The following is a 19,777-nucleotide window of genomic DNA, read 5'->3' as shown; positions in this document are numbered from 1 at the left end:
CCGTTGCCATTTTAGTCCACCGGGTTACCTTCATCCATTTTTTCTGTTAACGAGAAGGCCAATTTGATCATTTTATATGTAATTCTGTTAACTACAACCAACACAAACAATAATAAAAAAAACGATAAAAAAGTCTTAAAACCTAACAATTAACAAATATACAAACTACTAAACTAGAATTCTAGATAAACTATAACATCATCATACAAGAAATCAAACTATCAAAGATTCAAAGGACAAGAAATAGAACAGGTCTGCCGGTCAACGGCGACACAGCAGCAGGTTGAATCAATTTTCAGACAGTAAGGCGTGAGCAAGGCCGAATCGCTGATTGTCGGCTTCTGTCCCGTACTCCTGTTCGTGCGATGTTGAATGTTCGACACTTCAACGTTTGGGTTTCCTTCCAGTTTCCAATTGCCGCCCATGCCCATAATCAAAGGTATTATAATTTGGGTTATCATTTGGGCTTAATTAATAATATCAAGTTTCATATTTTTCTCTTAGAGCAGTTAGGGGTATCCTCTTATATGTTTAGGGGGGTATCCTATATATAAAACCGAAAAAATACACTGCAAATACGGGGTTGAGCCATAGCGCGTGCTACGGCTACTTACACATTAGTTCCGCCCCTGTAAATGAGTAAGGTTATGTTGGAACAACGATCCAAGAAGAAATGAACAGTGTTGTGCCTACAAGAAGACCTTACATGCTAACGTGAAAGACAGACTACGAATCAAGGCTTTGCATAAACAAAAGTTAGAGATATGACGGAAATAAACAAAATAATGATGCTTAAATGTTTTTTTTTTTTTTTTTTTTTGGACAATGTAAACAGATCCATTAACCAAATAGTGTCAAGAGCAAATATTAAGTTTTTTTTTTCTTCCTGTTTTCGATTAGGACCTCTCAAGTTTTCGGGTCTTCTTTGACCATCCTCATGTAGTGTCTTCTATGAATTCCAAATAACATTCATGATCATACATATCCAGCCTCTTAAGCATTCACTATAAACCTGAAATCTGATCCAAGTAAAAATAAAAATTAGGTAATCTATGCGGATCAAAACACATCGGGTGAAGTTGGGGCCAACACAAAACACCTCACTATTCATTTTTTATTTTTTTTTTAAATTAAATAAATAATAGGGTGCTAAACATGATAACAAATCACAAAAGCAATATTGACTTCTTTTGGTATAGTAGTCTATTGAGGTTTCTATGTACTGAAACTACTTGAGCTGATATGACACATTATCTATTTTATTAAATCCTTTAATTAGCTTATACCCGTTTGATCCTTTAGAAATGAAACATAACCCAAACCGACCCATTTATAAGTTAACTGATCAAAATTGTCACCTTTAGTAATATACTTAATGCAGAGGTCCAACATATACCTATATGAATACAAGGCAATTGCTCACTCGTCGGCTTCGGATTTTCCCTTCATTCTTCTTCTAAAGTTGTTAGCATCAATGGTACCGTAGAGACAGATGCGAAGACTGCCATTTAAGAGTCTTTGGTGAAAGTGGGTTGTGTACAATTCCCAAAACTCATCCCTGCACAAAAATTAATATTCAATCCGATCAATACTTCAATATGAGTCCAAACATGTTGATAAAAATGAAGATTTTGAGATTATGAGACGAAAATGCAACGAGAGGCGGACAAAATTATAAGAAGACGATAAAAACATCATATACAAGTAGTTGGAAGTATAACCTGATTTGAGGGATGCTAAACAGAGAATATCCCTTAACATCTGTATGCATGTCGAGTACAAGAACTGATAATCGTGATAGACCCAACGCTTCCATGTCAATTAACTTTTTGATCCTGAAACAAGTAGACATTGATATATCAAACAAAAAAATCGACATAAACTTCTAGATACTAAAAGGCTTGCCTTTACAAAAAAGAATTACTTCTAATTCGTTAAAGTCGATTTGAAGTTTTGAACCTGTTATGTTAAAATAAAATGGGTCGACTTGTGTAAAAGTTTATTGGTATAAATTAAACGGGTAAAATAACTAAACGGTTTAGGTGTCCCTAAATATACTCAAAAGTATACAACTTTCTTAATCAACAAAAATGGATCATTATTTTATTGATATGTTTATTATATTATTTAGAGTTATATGCCATTTTAGTCCCTGTGGTTTGGTCATTTTGTCAGTTTAGTCTAAAGGTTTCATTTTTCGCATTTGGGTCCAAAAAGGTTTCAGCGTTGCCATTTTAGTCCACTGGGTTAACTTCATCCATTATTTCTGTTAACGAGAAAGGCAATTCGGTCATTTTATATGGCCGAATTGCCCTTCTAGTTCACAGAATTACATATAACATGACCGAATTGCCCTTCTTGTTAGCAGAAAAATGGATGAAGCTAACCCAGTGGACCAAAATAGCAATGGTGAAACCTTTTTGGACCCACAGACGAAAAATGAAACCTTTGGACTAAACTAGCAAATTGGCCCAAATCACAGGGGCTAAAATGGCATTTAACTCTAATATTTATGCAATGTATGTTTAAAAAGTTATAAAAAAGTAGACCCAAAAAATGTCGGGAAGGTAAACATACACCTCAAGCCTACCTGCTTGGTGTTCCACAAGCAACATTGACATGATTCTTTAAACAGGAAACCTGAAGCCAAAAATAAATTTATAACACTTATCACACAGTCTGAAATATAAACTCAATATTCAGAAAATCTACCTAAGGCCACACGATATGGGAGGGTCTTTAAAATCGCTACCAAAGAAAATGACGAGATGTCACTTGGGTACCAAAGGCATTTCACATATGATCCCGTTTAACCCCTTTTTGATACTCATCATCAGCTACCAACAAGTGTTAAGTAAGGTTCTTAAAAGTATGTATTACCTGTTCTTCGATCTTCAAATGCTTCGCAAAAAGTTTTGCAGCAGGACATTCTTTAGTAAAAGCCTTCAAACCCCTGCAGATTTGCAGCATGCATAAACATTTAAAAATGACTGGAGAATCTTAGAATGTTTGTTAAACTCTTGACGGTTCAAGAAATCAGCAGACAGTATATTAATTACTAAAAAGAGTAAATTACGTTTTTGGCCCCTGTGGTTATATCACTTTTACTATATTAGCCCAAATAAGAATTTTTAACATATCTGCCCCCATGGTCTCTATAACTAACCATTTTGGCCCCCATGATCTCTAGACTTAGGGGCCAACTTGGTTTTAAATTGCGTGATGCGCTCCGATGCGTTTAGTCCAAAAATCTGATGCGCGATGCGTGATGCGTGATGCGAGCGCATCACGTATGTGATGCGTTCTTTATAAAAAAAATAGTTAAAAATTATTTATACATAAAAACTTATAAAAACATACTTAAAGTAAAACAACTGACGTAATTAGAAGGTAAGAGTTGTGTTTTTTGGTTCAAATCAAGCATACTAAGATGTTAATTACGGAAAAAACCGAACACAGTTCATAAAATCTGGAAAAAAGCATAAAAAACAATGTTGCGCGCATCAGAGCGCATTATGCGATGAGCGCATTATGCGAAATGCGCGCAATATTCTCGCATCACGTAAACGCATCGCATCAGCTGTTGCGATGCGCTCTCATTAGCGCATCGGGCGCATCACGCATTATGCGCGCATTTTAAAACCAAGGGGGCCAAAATGGTTAGTTATTGAGACCATGAGGGCAGATATGTTAAAAATTCTTCTTTTGGGCTATATAGTAAAAGTGATATAACCACAGGGGCCAAAAATGTAATTTACTCTACCAAAAATTAAAATTTTATGAGAAACAACAGAGATGGTTTGTGAAATTGAAATACAAGTCTCTCAAAGCAAGGGATCAAGAAATAGTTTTATTTTAACACTAAAAATAATCAATAAATTATAGCAGAATCTGTTAACCAAACATTAAAAAACCGATTATTTCAAATTAATCACATAATCAGTTCCAAAACGCAAATAAAAAAACCCCTACGTAGAGCAATAGATTGTATCAAACGGGTGGCAACAACATCAAAACATAATTTTGCAAAGTTAAAGAATCATAATATTGCTTTGTACGGTTAAAGAGTCAGTTTGCACCTGAAAAGTTCGAGCGATCTCAAAGCAGATAAACTAATCGTAAGCAGTGTTGGCCTCCCAGGTTCACAACTTTTCCCGGGTAGTTGCTTCTTACACAAGGCTTCTTTCCAAGATGATCCGAATGAAGCCTTCATATGTTCACTTAAATGATTCACATCCTGAGGTATGCTTTCAGAAAGCTTCACTACACATGCATCTGCATAAAGAACAATAAATAAAACAACTTGTAATTAAAATGCAATCCAACTTCATCTAACTATGTTGCTGTCTTATAAAGGCTTTCTTGAAGCTTTATGACCAGTTACAATTTTTTTTCGAGGGTTTTATAATTGATAGCATGGTTATAAAAAACGGTTGAGGCGTGCGCCTCGAGGCGCGCCTCAAGGCGAAACGGCCAAAAAACAATTATGAGGCACGCCTCAGGGGGTTTAAAAAGGCTGCGCCTCGGGTGCGCCTCAGGGGTTTTTGATGTTTTTGTGTCAATTTCAAGCAATTTATGTCATTTTTATGTGTGTTTTTGATTATTTTGATAAATTTGATGATGAATTTAGTTAGTATTACTATTTTTATAAGATATATAATATTTATATTTATTTTTTAACTCCGCCTCGGTTCGCCTCGAGGCTTACGCCTCATGAGGCGAAGAGAAAAAGCCTCGAAACTCGTTTCCGTTTTTTTTAAACCTTGATTCATAGTATAAACTGAAAATATTTCAGGGTCAAACACTAAATAAGGTCATCGTTTCTTGGAACATATTAAAAGAGCATCACGTGATAAGATTTCAGTCAAAAACAATCTGCATATGGCTGCCACCTATGATTAGGGCTGTTCAAGAGCCGAGCTAGGGCGAGCTTCAACTTTGCTTAGATTCTGAGCCGACCCAGGGCGAGCTTGAGCTCAGCTCATATTTATAAAACCGAGTTGAAAACTTAAGCTTGAGCTCAGCTTGGTTTAAAGTTGGGCATAAAAGATTTAATGTTTTTTACTTAGGCTATAAAATGTTAAAAGTTAGGGTCACTACATATTTGAAAAGTCCTACTTAAATTCTTTTGTGTAGCAATTAACATAAAAGAAGATTATGGCTATGCAGTTAATATCGGTGATATACCGGTGAGATATCGGTCATATCGGTAAAGGTCATAATATCGGTACCGTTATTATCGACGGAATTGACCAATATTTGACCGATATACCTGATATATCACCGATATTTGACCAATATAACCGATATATCACTGAATTATTAGTGTTAAATTGCTAGGGGATGGATCATGAGAAAACTAGTTTAAATGAGAAAACCAAAAAACTAACTAAAAAAAAGCCTAAAAAGCATACCAAATTTTTTTTACATTTTTATTATTTTTTTCGCAGGTTTTTATATATAAAAAAAAATTAAAAAAAAAAAAATTGTATCGCACATGTGCAATAATACAAAAAGCCTAAACCAATTAACCCACCCCCACCGACACCCCCCAAAAACCTAAACCCCCCACCCCACACACCCCCAAAAACCTAAATTCACCCTCCCACCAAAAGCCTAAACCCACCCTCCCACCAAAAGCCTAAACCCCCACGACCCCAAAAACCTATATATATAAATTCTCATTATATTAATTACCGATATCTCACCGACGAGATAACCTATATCTCAAATATCGGTCGTTGACTGATATCCGATATTTTAACTGCATAGGATTATGGTAAACTATAGGGTACCAAGACCCTTTGCAATCAGTGAACAACATTGTAAAACTAAACATCTGGGGATCAATTATTATTACACATAAACCACAAACTAACTAATAACAATATTTAAAAAACTTGTATAAATAAATATATTATACCAGTAAAAGATTCAAGTTCAAGAGAAGAGAGTTGTATCCTATTTGCTGACTGATACTGCTGAATGAAAAACTGCAGCTGCTGTGAAGCGGTGGTCAACAATTCCGGTGCCGGTGGTGGCGGCGGCGGGAGCTGCGGCGGTTTTTGTTTGGGTTTTTTAAGTTTTTTTGATGATTTGGTTTTGGGTTTGAGGTCATTGCGGCCATGGGGTTTTGAATGTTTTTGGGGTTTTGCCATGGTTATGGCGTCTAGGTTTACAAACAGGGTTTTATCAACTCTGTCTCTGGGTGGTTTTATTTGTTGAAAAATTCTATAACTTTTCTTTTACCGGTGTCAATTCTAGGTTGTTTGAGAGTCAGAGCTCGTATTAGTATTAGGTGGTTTATTCAATTTTCAAGGTCAGTCAATTTCCAAGGTCAGATTGATACTGTCTTTACATGCGTATCCAATATGCATCGTATTAGGCTATACGATGCGTATTGATACAAGGTTGTCTATCGAGAGTGACATAAAGTGATTGACAGGAAATTACTTTAGCCCTATACGGGTCGTATAGGCTATACGACCCGTATTGATTTGGTTATATAACCCTAAAAGTGTAGAAATTACGCTCAATTATATGAGCATATCGACGATATATATCAATTGCAATACGACTCGTCTGAAAATTTTCTTTCACAAAAGTCAATGCTTACCTTAGTTTTTTCTTTATATTCGAGATTCCGCCATATCTTGGTTCAACCTTAATTACATTTTCGGTGAGTCGTCCAACACAAACACGAGCACGTTTATTCCGGGAAGCAGTGTGGTATAGTATTTTTTAACTTGTTTTGTTTGTTTTGTTTATGAAATACTTAGCACACCGTTTGTATTAGGAGGGGTCTGTTGTTCCTGATTCTTACGATGGGAGAGGAAATGATGATCACGCGGAGGAGGTCGTCTCCGCCTTTTGTCCCCATGATAATCCGTTGTTGTTGCCAGACCTCAACGAGGTAAGTATTTGTACAATCTTCCATTCCCGCATGTGCTTATGGTCGACGCGACCTACAAAACTAATATGTACAATCTTCTATTTTTGCAAGTTGTGGGTATGACTTCGACAAACCAAACCTTTTGTGTTGCACATGCATTTCCCGCATGTGCTTATGGTCGACGCGACCTACAAAACTAATATGTACAATCTTCTATTTTTGCAAGTTGTGGGTATGACTTCGACAAACCAAACCTTTTGTGTTGCGCATCCATTTCTTTCAAACAAGCAAGAGGTAACGTACGTCTGGGTCCTGGACAGGATTAGGTCCATGCTGAACGAGTGTATGGAGTCGCATGTAATTCTTAGGGACAAAGACCAAGCACTGATAAACGCGTGTAAAAAAATATTCCCTGCCGCACACAGATATCTCTGCAGGTTCCACATCCTACAGAATATCGTAAAAGCACTGCAAGAATTCATTTACTCAACCAGATTGGGAGGACTTTGTTCGTCAGTGGAAAACTGTGTGTGATTCTACTAACGAGGAGTTATACGATTATAACCTCACCAAGCTTCATATACACCTTCTTAATCATCAATGTAAACGTACATTTTCTTTTAAGTTAATACATTTATTTAAATAGATATATAATTTGAATATGTTTTTTTTCAGATGTTTTTAATTACCTGTGGGAAAACTGGTTAAACACATCCCGCTATAATTTGTATCTGCATGGACCAATCAAACGCTAACATTTTATCAAACTATGAAAAATAGAGCCGAAGGCACAAATGCTGCATTAAAGAAACAGCTCACTACACCGAAATGCGGTTTGGAAACCCTGGTGAAAAAAGGTGGATACCTTGGTACTAAAACAATATACGCAAATAAAAAAATGTTTGGAAGAAAGTCACACCAAGCGAATGAACCACTACCTTGAGATTCCTATGTTTCGCAACCTACTTTGTAAAGTTTCCGTCCACGCTCTTAACCTACTAGAAAACGAGCTAACACGGAAACTATGCATGTTGCGGTCATTTGGATCAACATGTGGTTGCCTTTTATACACGGGTTGCGGGTTGTTATGTGTAACACCTCGAAAATTCGTGTCCTATGAAAAAAAAAACGACACGTGTCATGTGCGACAAAAGTATTATAAACCCGGATTTAGTTAAAGATGTATGGCATGATTTTTTGAACATGTCGACATGTTAATTTATACCTCTGAACGACTTCATTATAAATCCCAAGACCCTAACGTGATTAATAAACATCTAGTATACCTTTAATCCGTTGATTACTAATAATAATGGATGTCCAAATTTGCAAAAATGGATCCTATGAAAATAATGCTCAATAAAAACCTTCGTTTGTGAATACTATCATTGTTCAACCCAATAATATTGCAAGATAGGTAGACACAACTGATCAAGCATGGGTAAAAAGGCCTCATACTGACATTTTCCAGGCTCAAAATAATGCTATGCAAGTTGCCTGTTCAATGCATGAAAGGTTAATTTTTTTGCTTTCTGGCAAAGGCTTACGGACCCGTAAAGGACGTGTCTTACGGTCCGTAAGGGGTGCCCAGCGACAACAGCTTGGCTGTTGGCTGTTATAAACGTTTTAACCGACTTAGTAAGATATTTTCAGCAACATGGGCAACCCCTAACAGTTCCTAGGCACTAGGAAACACTTGTAAATGATCTGGGATCAATGATAGACCTAGTTGTCATGATCTCAATGGATTAAGAACACTATATAAAGCCACATTGTTGCAACATTGTGTTCATTCCTTCTTTCTGCATTTGTGGAGCTTTCTGGAGCACAAGTGTCTTTCCTAAGCCTTCCTAATCGTGCATTAGACTTGGGTAAGTATGCTTAACCTTTCTTAGTTAAGTTTTTGCTTAGTTTTAGCTCTATAGTCAAACCGTCGTAATTAACGGTTGACTTAACGATTAATCACTAATGGTCCAGTGATTAGCCGAACCAAAGGTAGTTATAAGTTGGTAATCATGTGGGCATTAAACTCTTAAAAGGGCACCCTCTGATTCCCACTCTAACTAGTTCAAATATCGGGTCAAAGTTGCTTAGAAAAAGTCAACAGAATGCTAATTTTCGATTTAACGCATAATTAACAATGTCGAAGGCATGTAACATATTTTATCACTCATGTAACTTGATAATAAGTATAAGAACTGGTCTAAGCTTGTTTGATCCGACCATTTACTGTTTTGACCCGGTTCGGAACTGAAAGTCACAAAACTTTGACTTTTGCTTTGACTTCCGTTCTGACCCGTTTTAGTATGACTTGGATATGCCTTAGGACTTCCTTAGGACCAGGTTATATGATGGTATGGCCCTCTGTGACTGGTTCGTTGTTTGTCCGAGTCATTTGCACATTTCCGTTATATGCTTAAAAGTTGACCATAATGCCCTTTTGACCTTAAAACAAGAATTTTGGATATGTGAAAGGACAATAACCTTAGTTACTGATTTCTAAAGATGTCCCTAAAATTTCATGTCAATTCGAGGTCTAGAATAGGAGTTATGCTAAATAGCGCAATTAAGAAAACATTTGTTAATTAAACGGCGCACTTAGCGTAAAGCCTATCTAAACCCAAATTTCGACACCAAACCTTTTACACACTGGTGTAATATAATATTTTGAGATTTTTAATTATTTTTAACCTACTCATAACCTAAGGTTATGACCTTGATTCGGTAAATACCGATTATACCCTTTTCGGATATAAAATGAGTTCTACATAGTATTTTGACACGAATCCAATTGCTACTGATTTTAAATAATAAATAAATTATTTTGAACTATATAACCTGATCAGAAAACTCAGATTTCATGTATAACCCGGAAATCGCTTAAAACGACCTTATGCGCGTATTAAACGCATAGTTTGGGTTTAAAACCATTTTTTTGTCATAAAGACTTATTACCTACTGATGTAACTTGTTAAAATAAGTGGTTTTACTGATTACTTCAGACCCGAACAACAGAAGTATGAATAATCTCTTTTATAATCTTTAAAATGACCAAAATACCCCTACGGGGCGTAATATGAGAATAAACTCGTTATGGGCATAATGGGAGATATCCTACTGATATCACAACATATTTAGAGCATATTGACTTAGGAAACCAGCATAAGACTCTTACGGTTACCCGTTACGCTATTTACGCCTTCGGTTCGGTTTATGTAACTAGTTTACATAAATTAGCCGAAACGGTTCAAACCTTGTCGGTTTTATCTCAAAATCCAGAATGTGGTTGGATTACCCATATTATACAAGTCTTCAAACTTGTCAGGTCTAAATCACATTCTATTCCGGTCTTCGTTCATTCGTGCGTTCGAACCGTATCTTTCGTTAAAACTAACCGGTCTAAGTTTAGGCTTAATTAAAGACCCGTTAGGATTCTAATAGGTTATTATAAACCTTCGTTCCAGAATAGGAGACCCGGTAAAAGCTACTTGCAATTGCTGTTTGTGAATTATACTTTGCAAAGGTAAATACTTTTAACTTATCTTCCCTATACGGGCTTGGGGTATGGTATATAAAATACCGCTTGGTCGGACATTGAATCTTTAATCGATTAGAGGTTAAATCATTGATATGCTCCGTTTTGAAATGTTTTGTTTGCTTAAAGCCTTTGGGGGGTTAATGACCATGTCCCGGATATCCTTGGCATCATCTTACGAGATGGCCACGACTTAAGCACGGGGTGTAGGCGTACACCCGTCAGTGCATAAATGAATAAATAATGTGGTGTGTCTATTGATCTTTAACCCGGTCTACGGATCGGGCTACTGAACGCATAAGAAACATGTAATTCATTTACAAGCATTATATTAAAATAATTATCCCAAGTTATAAAAAGTTTGTGCCACGTGCATTCAAATCAATTTTATTAAACCTTTTTCAAAAGTGTCGGTTGAATGTATTTACCAGTGTAAACTGACGTATTTTCCCAAAAAGGTTAAATGCAGGTACTATGCGAACTAGGCTGGCTTTCTCCTAGCGTCCGCAATAAGTCTCGCAAGCTTGGATGTCAACTGTTGAACAACATTTCCTATTTATTTTTGATCCCCTGTGGATTATTTTCAACTGTTTGTGATACATGATATTACAATAATATTCGGTTGAAATATATCTATCATTTTGCTTCCGCTGTGTATTTAAATATTGTGTTGTTTGACTGTAATGTTACCAACTACGTCACGATAATCCCCCACCGGGCCCACCGGTGAAACGTGTGGAAATCGGGGTTTGACAGGTTGGTATCAGAGCCAACGTTGTGTGAATTAAACACTAGCCTTATATGTTTAATCTCAATGACACAATGCACATACTCGAGTCTAGACAAGAACTTAGGACGAATTCAAATTGTTGCTTTAGTTTGTCCTTTATTGTTTGTTGTTGATTTCAATTGTTTAAGCAGGAAATATGCCACCAAGAATCAGAAGAGGAGGAAGAGGCAAAAGGCCAATCACTACCCACAACGATCACGAGACCGGGCCTTCTCACATGCGAGCTCCTTCCAGCACAATGAGTGCCGATCCTCAGAGGAATAGGAGGAACCTTTTTGAGTCCGCTAGACGGTCTATCTCTCACAGTTCAACACCTTCTTACCGTCACTCTTTTGGGCCGAACTCGGAAAACGAGCCCGATAACCCTCAACCTTCATTCATACCTTTCCAGCGTTCCGTTTCGCACCGTTCCTTTGGCGACCCTACTCCTGTCTTTCAGGGCTGGTTCAATCCGGCAAACTATGTCCAAGAACCAGTAGGTTTTAACCCTCTTGGACCAGAGGACCATTTCTCAGAAGACAATGCGATGGACATGGACGAGGACACGGACCCCGTTAGCCTGCACGCGGTACTCCCACGCACCCTATTGAAGTCTCTGATGGATCATCTTTCCACGGAACACCCTATCAGGGTCCAGACAGTTACCAAGCAAAGTTCAACCAGTATGAGTGGTACTTTACACCCTCTCACCATTTATCGCCTCATGAGCAGCAACAACAACAGCAACAGCAGGATCCCTCCGAGGATTCGCGTTTCGTGGCTGTCACGCCACCGCCTCCACCGCCGCCAGTTCATCAATGATGTGTGTAAAATGCAACATATAAATTACATCAAATAAGGCATAAAACTAACCCTTTTTAAGTACTAATGTTGGAAAAAGAGTGTTTTTGTCTTCCTTTTGTATTTTCAGGATGAAATGAGCTCAAATTCACAAAAGAAGCAAAAAGACAGCTAATTCTAACATAAATACAAGAAAAGGAACAAAAGTAGATTGCCCGAACCCTCAACGGCATCCTCCCAAGCAAAGAAAAGAAAACAGAAGCCTGAACACGCCCCGTGCTCAGCCAGCACGGGGCCGTGCCTAAGAAGCAGCAGAAAAGACAAACCTGTAGAAGCTTCTATTGCCCACCACGGGGCCGTGTCCAGTGAGCACGGGGGCGTGGCGAAAGTACAGCAGGCGCATTAATTGTAATTGCGAATTACAATTAATGAAGAGAGAAAGTGTCAGACGGGCACGGGGGCGTGTCCAGCGGACACGGGGCCGTGCCCAGCCTTCTGTTCAGCCTATAAATAGGAGTGCTTGGTTTCATTCCAACTCATCCCTTGGCACACCACCTCTCTCACACTTCATCCACCACCCACCACCACCATAACACCATCATCCACCACCATCATCCATTGTCCATCGTAGAGTGTGTGAGTCGTCTCGGGATCCAAGATTGATAGTAAGAGTTCTTGACAATCAAGGCCATGTTTGCCTAAGTCTTTTACATCACTTGGTGAAGACAAGTGTTTAGTATAATACTTTTTATTTTTAATCTTTTGCACTTTTTATTTGGTTTTGTATTAATGACTTTAATAACTAGTTGCTTATGTTGAAGGTGATCTTTCCTTATCGTTTGTCCGTGGTGTCTTGGCATTATTTTACTGTCTATATAAAATAAAAGATTTTCACCATTCATATCTCCACGGTCTATATGGAGGTATGTTGGCTACCTGGTCGGGGGTTAAGGGAACGGTTTGGTAAGGGTCTTGCCCTTGTTCAGCGTTTAGAGGTCCTGCAAGGGACCTGGGTCAAATTTAGTAGGATCTCCTTCAATGCCCATAGGTATTGGATGGCGGGGATCCAAACTCTTTGACCCCCTCATAAGTTAACTACTATTAATACTATAACCCGGCTATTTAGGACTGTATCCCTGCTGACTCAGACTACTTAGCCGAGGGTAACGTCACCGCCAAAAGCGGGGCCTACCATAATTTGCATTAATAACTTAATTCATTATCTTCCAATAATCCAACCCTTTAGGATTGTATCCTTGCTGACTCAAACTACTGGGTTGAGGGTAACGTCGCCTTCAAAAGAGGGGCCTACTACAATAACTAAGATAATCTCTTAAACAAGTGCAAAAGTGCGAAAATAATCAAAGGTTATACTAATACACGAGTCGGATCCAAGTGATTCATCTTGTCTATCTGTTTTTTTTATTTTTTTATTTTTATTTTTCAGCATTTAGTTAGTTTTTATTTTCTTAGTTTAAAAACCTTTTCTAACTTTTTGATTTGATTAGACGTTGAGGATAAACCGGTATTAAAAGCTCCTGTGTCCTTGGATGACCTCGGTATCTTACCAACACTATACTACGCCCACGATGGGTGCACTTGCCCATATGTGTGTTTAGTGTTAGTAAATATCGTGTTTTATAAATTTAAAACTTGGCTAAAGGTGTAAAAAAGGGCTTAATTATACATTAAAAATATATTACACTACACACGCATCAAGTTTTTGGCGCCGTTGCCGGGGACACAAGGATTTTAAGAAAGTTAGGAATCAACGGCCTAATCATCTTTTTATTTTTCTTTTTAATTTTTTAGGATTTTCTTAGTTTTTCAGCTTCTGCAGAGCTCAGCACGGGCCGTGCCCGCTGAACACGCCCCCGTGCTCAATCATTGGAACTGGCAATCCTGTTTTAAGTCAGACAGTAAGCTGAACACGGGGCCGTGCTCACTCAACACGCCCTCGTGCCCAAGATTCTCTTACTGAAAACAGAACTGTTAGATCCCGGCGGTTGGTAATTTCTGACATAAACATGAGTGATAGTAATTCTTTTTACTTTCGGCACTCTTATGGTATGTGGTGTCAATTATGTGGAGGCGAACATGAAGAATTAAAATGTTATTTTCTAAATTATAGCCCCACTATATAGACCCACCAATCCCTTATAACCTTAAGAGGGGCGAAAGTAAAAATAAGCACTATCTCTCCCTCGAATGCGCCCAGCCAGATATTCTAGGAGAAATGCTCCTTGACGAGTTATTTCAACTAGAAGAAGTAATTCTAAATTGGTCAAAAGAACTTAGGAAGGATTTTATTGATCCGCCCCAAGACGATGACCATGAAGAAATGTTGGAACCGCATTCCGACAACCTCGTTGCTCCCGAAAATACCTTCATACCTAGAAAAGACTTGGACGATAGTCGTCCCTGTGCCGATTGTGCCGTGAAGGACTCTCCATCGACTTCGTTCGATGCATACATAGACCTGAGCGATTCGGCATACACCTTCTTAACGAGAGCCCGAGAAAGGGTTGGACTTGTCCACCTAGAATGAAAATAGGAATTACCCTCACCGACAACCTCTTGCGTTCTCGCCTTAGTATAGGACAATTAAGGTATCTAAGGCACTTTGGAGTTGTTCCATCTAGTAAGGAACCACCCGATATCAATAAGATCCATAGGGACAACAAAACTCCAAAAGACAGCCTCCAGACACGGGGCCGTGTCCGGTCAACACGCCCCCGTGCTCACCTAAAAAGATTCTCTGCTGATTATGTCAGAATACGGACAAAATGTGTCAGGATTTTCTCTGCACACGGGGCCGTGTCCAGCGGACACGGGGCCGTGTCCAGCGCGCTGTCGTTTTCTTTAAATGCAGCCTGATTCCTGCTCACTTTTGACCACTTCACTAGACAGAGATTCCTGGGATCTTCACCTATACCATCCTAGGTAAGTGCTAAAAGAAGGTTCCCAAGGACCATCTTGTCCCTTCCACTTTTGTTCATTTCCCCTTCTTTCAAAATTTTTCAACATCTCCTCCATGGAAGCTTGGAAACTCCATGATTTCAACCTTCTATGTGGAGTTTGTAAGATTATTTGCTATGGATTCTTGTTTAAAGTTAGTTGTATAACTTTGTTTTAAATTATCAGTTAAAAAATCATTAAAATAATTTAAAACCCCAAAATCCTTAGCCAAAAAATCCTGCAGACAACTGAACACGGGGCCGTGCTCAGCGAGCACGGGGCCGTGTTCGAGGTACTGTTTTGCAAAAATTTAGCTATCTTCGGTTTCTTTCACAGAAAATGGCCAGCAGAACAAGCGGATCATCTTCAAGAGGTAACCGAAATGGGAGAAGGTCGTCCACAGCAGAAGACTCCCTAGTGAACTACGTGTACGCCTTAAGGGAGGCCATAGACGAAATAACGGGAGTAGAGGAAGCGTTAGTGGACCGTATTAATCATCTGACGGTGGGGTTGGAGGGCTGTCTTCGAGAAGTGAACCTCTTGCACCAGAGGTTAAACCTTCTCGCTTCCCCGCCTTTGGTTCCCATAATAACCCAAAGAGCGTGGAATGTGGTGCCCGAGGTCATCATTCCGGCCGAATGGTATGCCATGCACCAAGAGCCTCCGCAAAGGGTGGTGCAAGGAGTCCCGGTGAATGTTCCTCCTCAAGCCACTGAGGAAAATGAAGCCGCTTTCTTCCTTCCAAGGGAGATAGAAGAGTGGCTTTGAACAATATCCGAGGAACAATCGGCTAAAGGTCTTACTACATCGGGAAACTATTCCCGAAATTTTCTTAAAGAAGTAGAACCCTTTATGATAACCTCGTGTATCTCCTTAGTTATTTAGTTAAGTCTTTAGTTTATTTTGTTTAGAAACTATATGTATCTCTTTATGTTTGCAATGAAATGATGGTTTCTAAAGTTTGATGGTTTATAATAAATAAAACACACTCGTGGTGGTAATGGATGAAAAAGGGAACGAGAAAAATGGCCCCATGCACAAGAACGAGGCAACCCGACACAAATCTCCATTACAGAAGGCTCAACACGGGCCGTGCTCAACCAACACGGCCTCGTGTTGAGCCACCTGCAGAAAAACGCCCAGTTCAGGTAACTGGACACGGGCCGTGTTCACCAGACACGCCCCCGTGTCCAGGCTTCTGTCTCATTTCTTTAATTTCTGTTACTGGCACCTGAACACGGGGCCGTGTCCGGTCCCCACGGGGCCGTGTCCAGACTGCCAGTAACATAAATCTTTGTTTTTTAACACCACAACCTAAAAATTTATTTTTGGGACACATTGAGGACAATGTGTAATTTAAGTGTGGGGGGGAAGCAAACACCTTGAAATTTTGCAAGTCTTAACAACAAGCCTTACACAAAACTCTATTAAGTTAGGAATCCCAAGATTAATAAGGTTATATTTTTATAAATTTTACAACCGAGAGCGTCGTGATAACAAGAACCAACATAAGAAAATTATGAAACGGCATAACAAATCTAGTTAAAATTTGATTTTATATACTTGATCACATTAAAAACCCATTCCCACAAAAGTGAGTTTTGAGCCTTTATTGAGCATACAAATTTACATCCTTAGACTAAATGCTCATTTTTCGTTTCTTGTGTGAATAGCCGCTTGGTTCTTACAACTCTAGAACTTGCCACGACGATTCATTCCTGGTCCTTACCAACTTAAACCCAAGTAAGTAAATGATGGAGACATTAGGACTAACCATTTTTCTTTCTACACCATTATTTTTCAATTTTTTTTACCACCTACCCAAAATCTCCCTAGTTAACCCCTTTGAGCCTAAACCTTTCGTTTCTTTACCCTTTTTACCCACCAAAAACCCTTTTTATTTTTCACCCTTTATTTTAGTAACAAGCTCGGTTTTTCGCAAGCTCGTTCTTTTATGAGACTGAAAAAAAAATGAAATGATGAAGTTAAAAACAAACAAAAGCTTGTTTGGAGAAATACTTCAAAATAAAAAGTCACTAAAAACAAAGTGTTTTACGAAAAACCGACGCTTTTTATGCTTTTCGCCCTTTTACTAACCACTAACCCAACCACCCACCTTTAGCCCAAGCCTAACCCTTCACCCGAAAAAGTCCTCTTGATATTTACAAAGGTATAAAGTTAAAAAGGAGGAGGACTGATTGCTTGGCAAGCCTATGGTAGGCGTAAGTTCCATGCCGCTCTCGAGTGATTCACTAAAAATACACCTTCGGCCGAGTGTTGAGTGATTTCTCCCGTGAGGTATGTGAACTTGTATATAAATGAAATTTTAAAAAAGGCATGTTATGCCCAAATAAGTAATTTATCTTATGAAACGTTCTAAATAAATCATAACGAATAGGATTGTAAATAAATAAAAATAAAACCCAAAAAAAATTCTTGGATTCCCGACACTCTATGACAAGCCAAAAAACCTTCTCTTCTACCCATTCCATTTGGGAGTGTAAGCCACATTTAAAGAGTTTTGCTTGAGGATAAGCAAAAGTTCAAGTGTGGGGGTATTTGATGTGTGTAAAATGCAACATATAAATTACATCAAATAAGGCATAAAACTAACCCTTTTTAAGTACTAATGTTGGAAAAAGACTGTTTTTGTCTTCCTTTTGTATTTTCAGGATGAAATGAGCTCAAATTCACAAAAGAAGCAAAAAGACAGCTAATTCTAACATAAATACAAGAAAAGGAACAAAAGTAGATTGCCCGAACCCTCAACGGCATCCTCCCAAGCAAAGAAAAGAAAACAGAAGCCTGAACACGCCCCGTGCTCAGCCAGCACGGGGCCGTGCCCAAGAAGCAGCAGAAAAGACAAACCTGTAGAAGCTTCTATTGCCCACCACGGGTCCGTGTCCAGTGAGCACGGGGGCGTGGCGAAAGTACAGCAGGCGCATTAATTGTAATTGCGAATTACAATTAATGAAGAGAGAGAGTGTCAGACGGGCACGGGGGCGTGTCCAGCGGACACGGGGCCGTGCCCAGCCTTCTGTTCAGCCTATAAATAGGAGTGCTTGGTTTCATTCCAACTCATCCCTTGGCACACCACCTCTCTCACACTTCATCCACCACCCACCACCACCATAACACCATCGTCCACCACCATCATCCATTGTCCATCGTAGAGTGTGTGAGTCGTCTCGGGATCCAAGATTGATAGTAAGAGTTCTTGACAATCAAGGCCATGTTTGCCTAAGTCTCTTACATCACTTGGTGAAGACAAGTGTTTAGTATAATACTTTTTATTTTTAATCTTTTGCACTTTTTATTTGGTTTTGTATTAATGACTTTAATAACTAGTTGCTTATGTTGAAGGTGATCTTTCCTTATCGTTTGTCCGTGGTGTCTTGGCATTATTTTACTGTCTATATAAAATAAAAGATTTTCACCATTCATATCTCCACGGTCTATATGGAGGTATGTTGGCTACCTGGTCGGGGGTTAAGGGAACGGTTTGGTAAGGGTCTTGCCCTTGTTCAGCGTTTAGAGGTCCTGCAAGGGACCTGGGTCAAATTTAGTAGGATCTCCTTCAATGCCCATAGGTATTGGATGGCGGGGATCCAAACTCTTTGACCCCCTCATAAGTTAACTACTATTAATACTATAACCCGGCTATTTAGGACTGTATCCCTGCTGACTCAGACTACTTAGCCGAGGGTAACGTCACCGCCAAAAGCGGGGCCTACCATAATTTGCATTAATAACTTAATTCATTATCTTCCAATAATCCAACCCTTTAGGATTGTATCCTTGCTGACTCAAACTACTGGGTTGAGGGTAACGTCGCCTTCAAAAGAGGGGCCTACTACAATAACTAAGATAATCTCTTAAACAAGTGCAAAAGTGCGAAAATAATCAAAGGTTATACTAATACACGAGTCTGATCCAAGTGATTCATCTTGTCTATCTGTTTTTTTTTTATTTTTTTATTTTTATTTTTCAGCATTTAGTTAGTTTTTATTTTCTTAGTTTAAAAACCTTTTCTAACTTTTTGATTTGATTAGACGTTGAGGATAAACCGGTATTAAAAGCTCTTGTGTCCTTGGACGACCTCGGTATCTTACCAACACTATACTACGCCCACGACGGGTGCACTTGCCCATATGTGTGTTTAGTGTTAGTAAATATCGTGTTTTATAAATTTAAAACTTGGCTAAAGGTGTAAGAAAGGGCTTAATTATACATTAAAAATATATTACACTACACACGCATCAATCAAGCACCTCCAGAACCCCCAAGGCGTAGGAGAACAGGCGCGCGGATATCCGCTCGAAGAGGGGATTTTCACTTTAGCACCCCTCGACACTCCAGTGGCAGTCATTATCCGCCACTGCATGAAGACCCACAAATGGGTGGACCTTCTAACCCAGCTGCAAAGGTGAATTCTGCACCAGTTGCACCACCTCCGCCACATTTGCTTATGATAACCCGATACCTACATACGCCGGTTACACGGCATATAACCCATTTGAGCAGCCAGCTCACACTCACTACAACTATATTGGTGTCGACCCATACCTAGAAGCGGCGGCAAACTACCACGCCCTTCATCCTGAGGTACCTTATGAAACACCTTGGGGAATGGGATACTCAACTCATGGGTATCCAGTACCTGCTAGACCTCCGGCTCAGCACCTATCGCAGCGGCCACGTTTTTCCCCACCGGAGCAGGAAGAAATCCTCCATCGTTTAAACAGAGTAGAACGAGATTTTGAAGAAGAACGTAAGAACAACCGTGGATTCCTCAAGGGTCTGGCGAACATGTTAAAAGGAA

General features: G+C 39.0%; 1 protein-coding gene across 2 annotated transcripts; it reads right to left on the bottom strand.

Annotated features, from left to right (window-relative positions):
• Positions 1-724: 724 nt before the first annotated feature.
• On the bottom strand, positions 725-6,268 carry LOC110908313 (protein CMSS1). Of its 2 annotated transcripts, none has more exons than XM_022153228.2 (7): positions 5,924-6,268; positions 4,080-4,275; positions 2,881-2,953; positions 2,591-2,640; positions 1,722-1,835; positions 1,397-1,558; positions 725-1,012 (listed from the first exon to the last, which is right to left on the bottom strand). In XM_022153228.2, exons 1-6 carry the CDS (start codon positions 6,156-6,158, stop codon positions 1,420-1,422), a joined length of 807 nt encoding a protein of 268 aa, XP_022008920.1. In that variant the 5' UTR covers positions 6,159-6,268; the 3' UTR covers positions 725-1,012; positions 1,397-1,419. The 2 variants fall into 2 exon arrangements, with proteins under 2 accessions (XP_022008920.1, XP_022008919.1); XM_022153227.2 differs by having other exon boundaries at positions 757-1,019; positions 5,924-6,267.
• Between the last annotated feature and the right edge of the window lie 13,509 nt (positions 6,269-19,777).

The sequence above is a fragment of the Helianthus annuus genome, chromosome 14 (assembly GCF_002127325.2).
Source record: "Helianthus annuus cultivar XRQ/B chromosome 14, HanXRQr2.0-SUNRISE, whole genome shotgun sequence".
NCBI lineage: Eukaryota > Viridiplantae > Streptophyta > Magnoliopsida > Asterales > Asteraceae > Helianthus > Helianthus annuus.
Note: the sequence above shows the minus strand (reverse complement) of the source record. Positions and strands in the feature narration are given on the sequence as shown.

What these genes read in the sequence shown, in the direction of transcription:
- LOC110908313 (XM_022153228.2), bottom strand. Translation starts at nt 6,158, where the DNA reads ATGGCAAAACCCCAAAAACATTCAAAACCCCATGGCCGCAATGACCTC. An exon ending in AGATCGCTCGAACTTTTCAG is followed by an intron (nt 2,954 to 4,079) that starts GTGCAAACTGAC and finishes GCAAATCTGCAG; the next exon opens with GGGTTTGAAGGCTTTTACTA. An exon ending in ATTTGAAGATCGAAGAACAG is followed by an intron (nt 2,641 to 2,880) that starts GTAATACATACT and finishes TTTTGGCTTCAG; the next exon opens with GTTTCCTGTTTAAAGAATCA.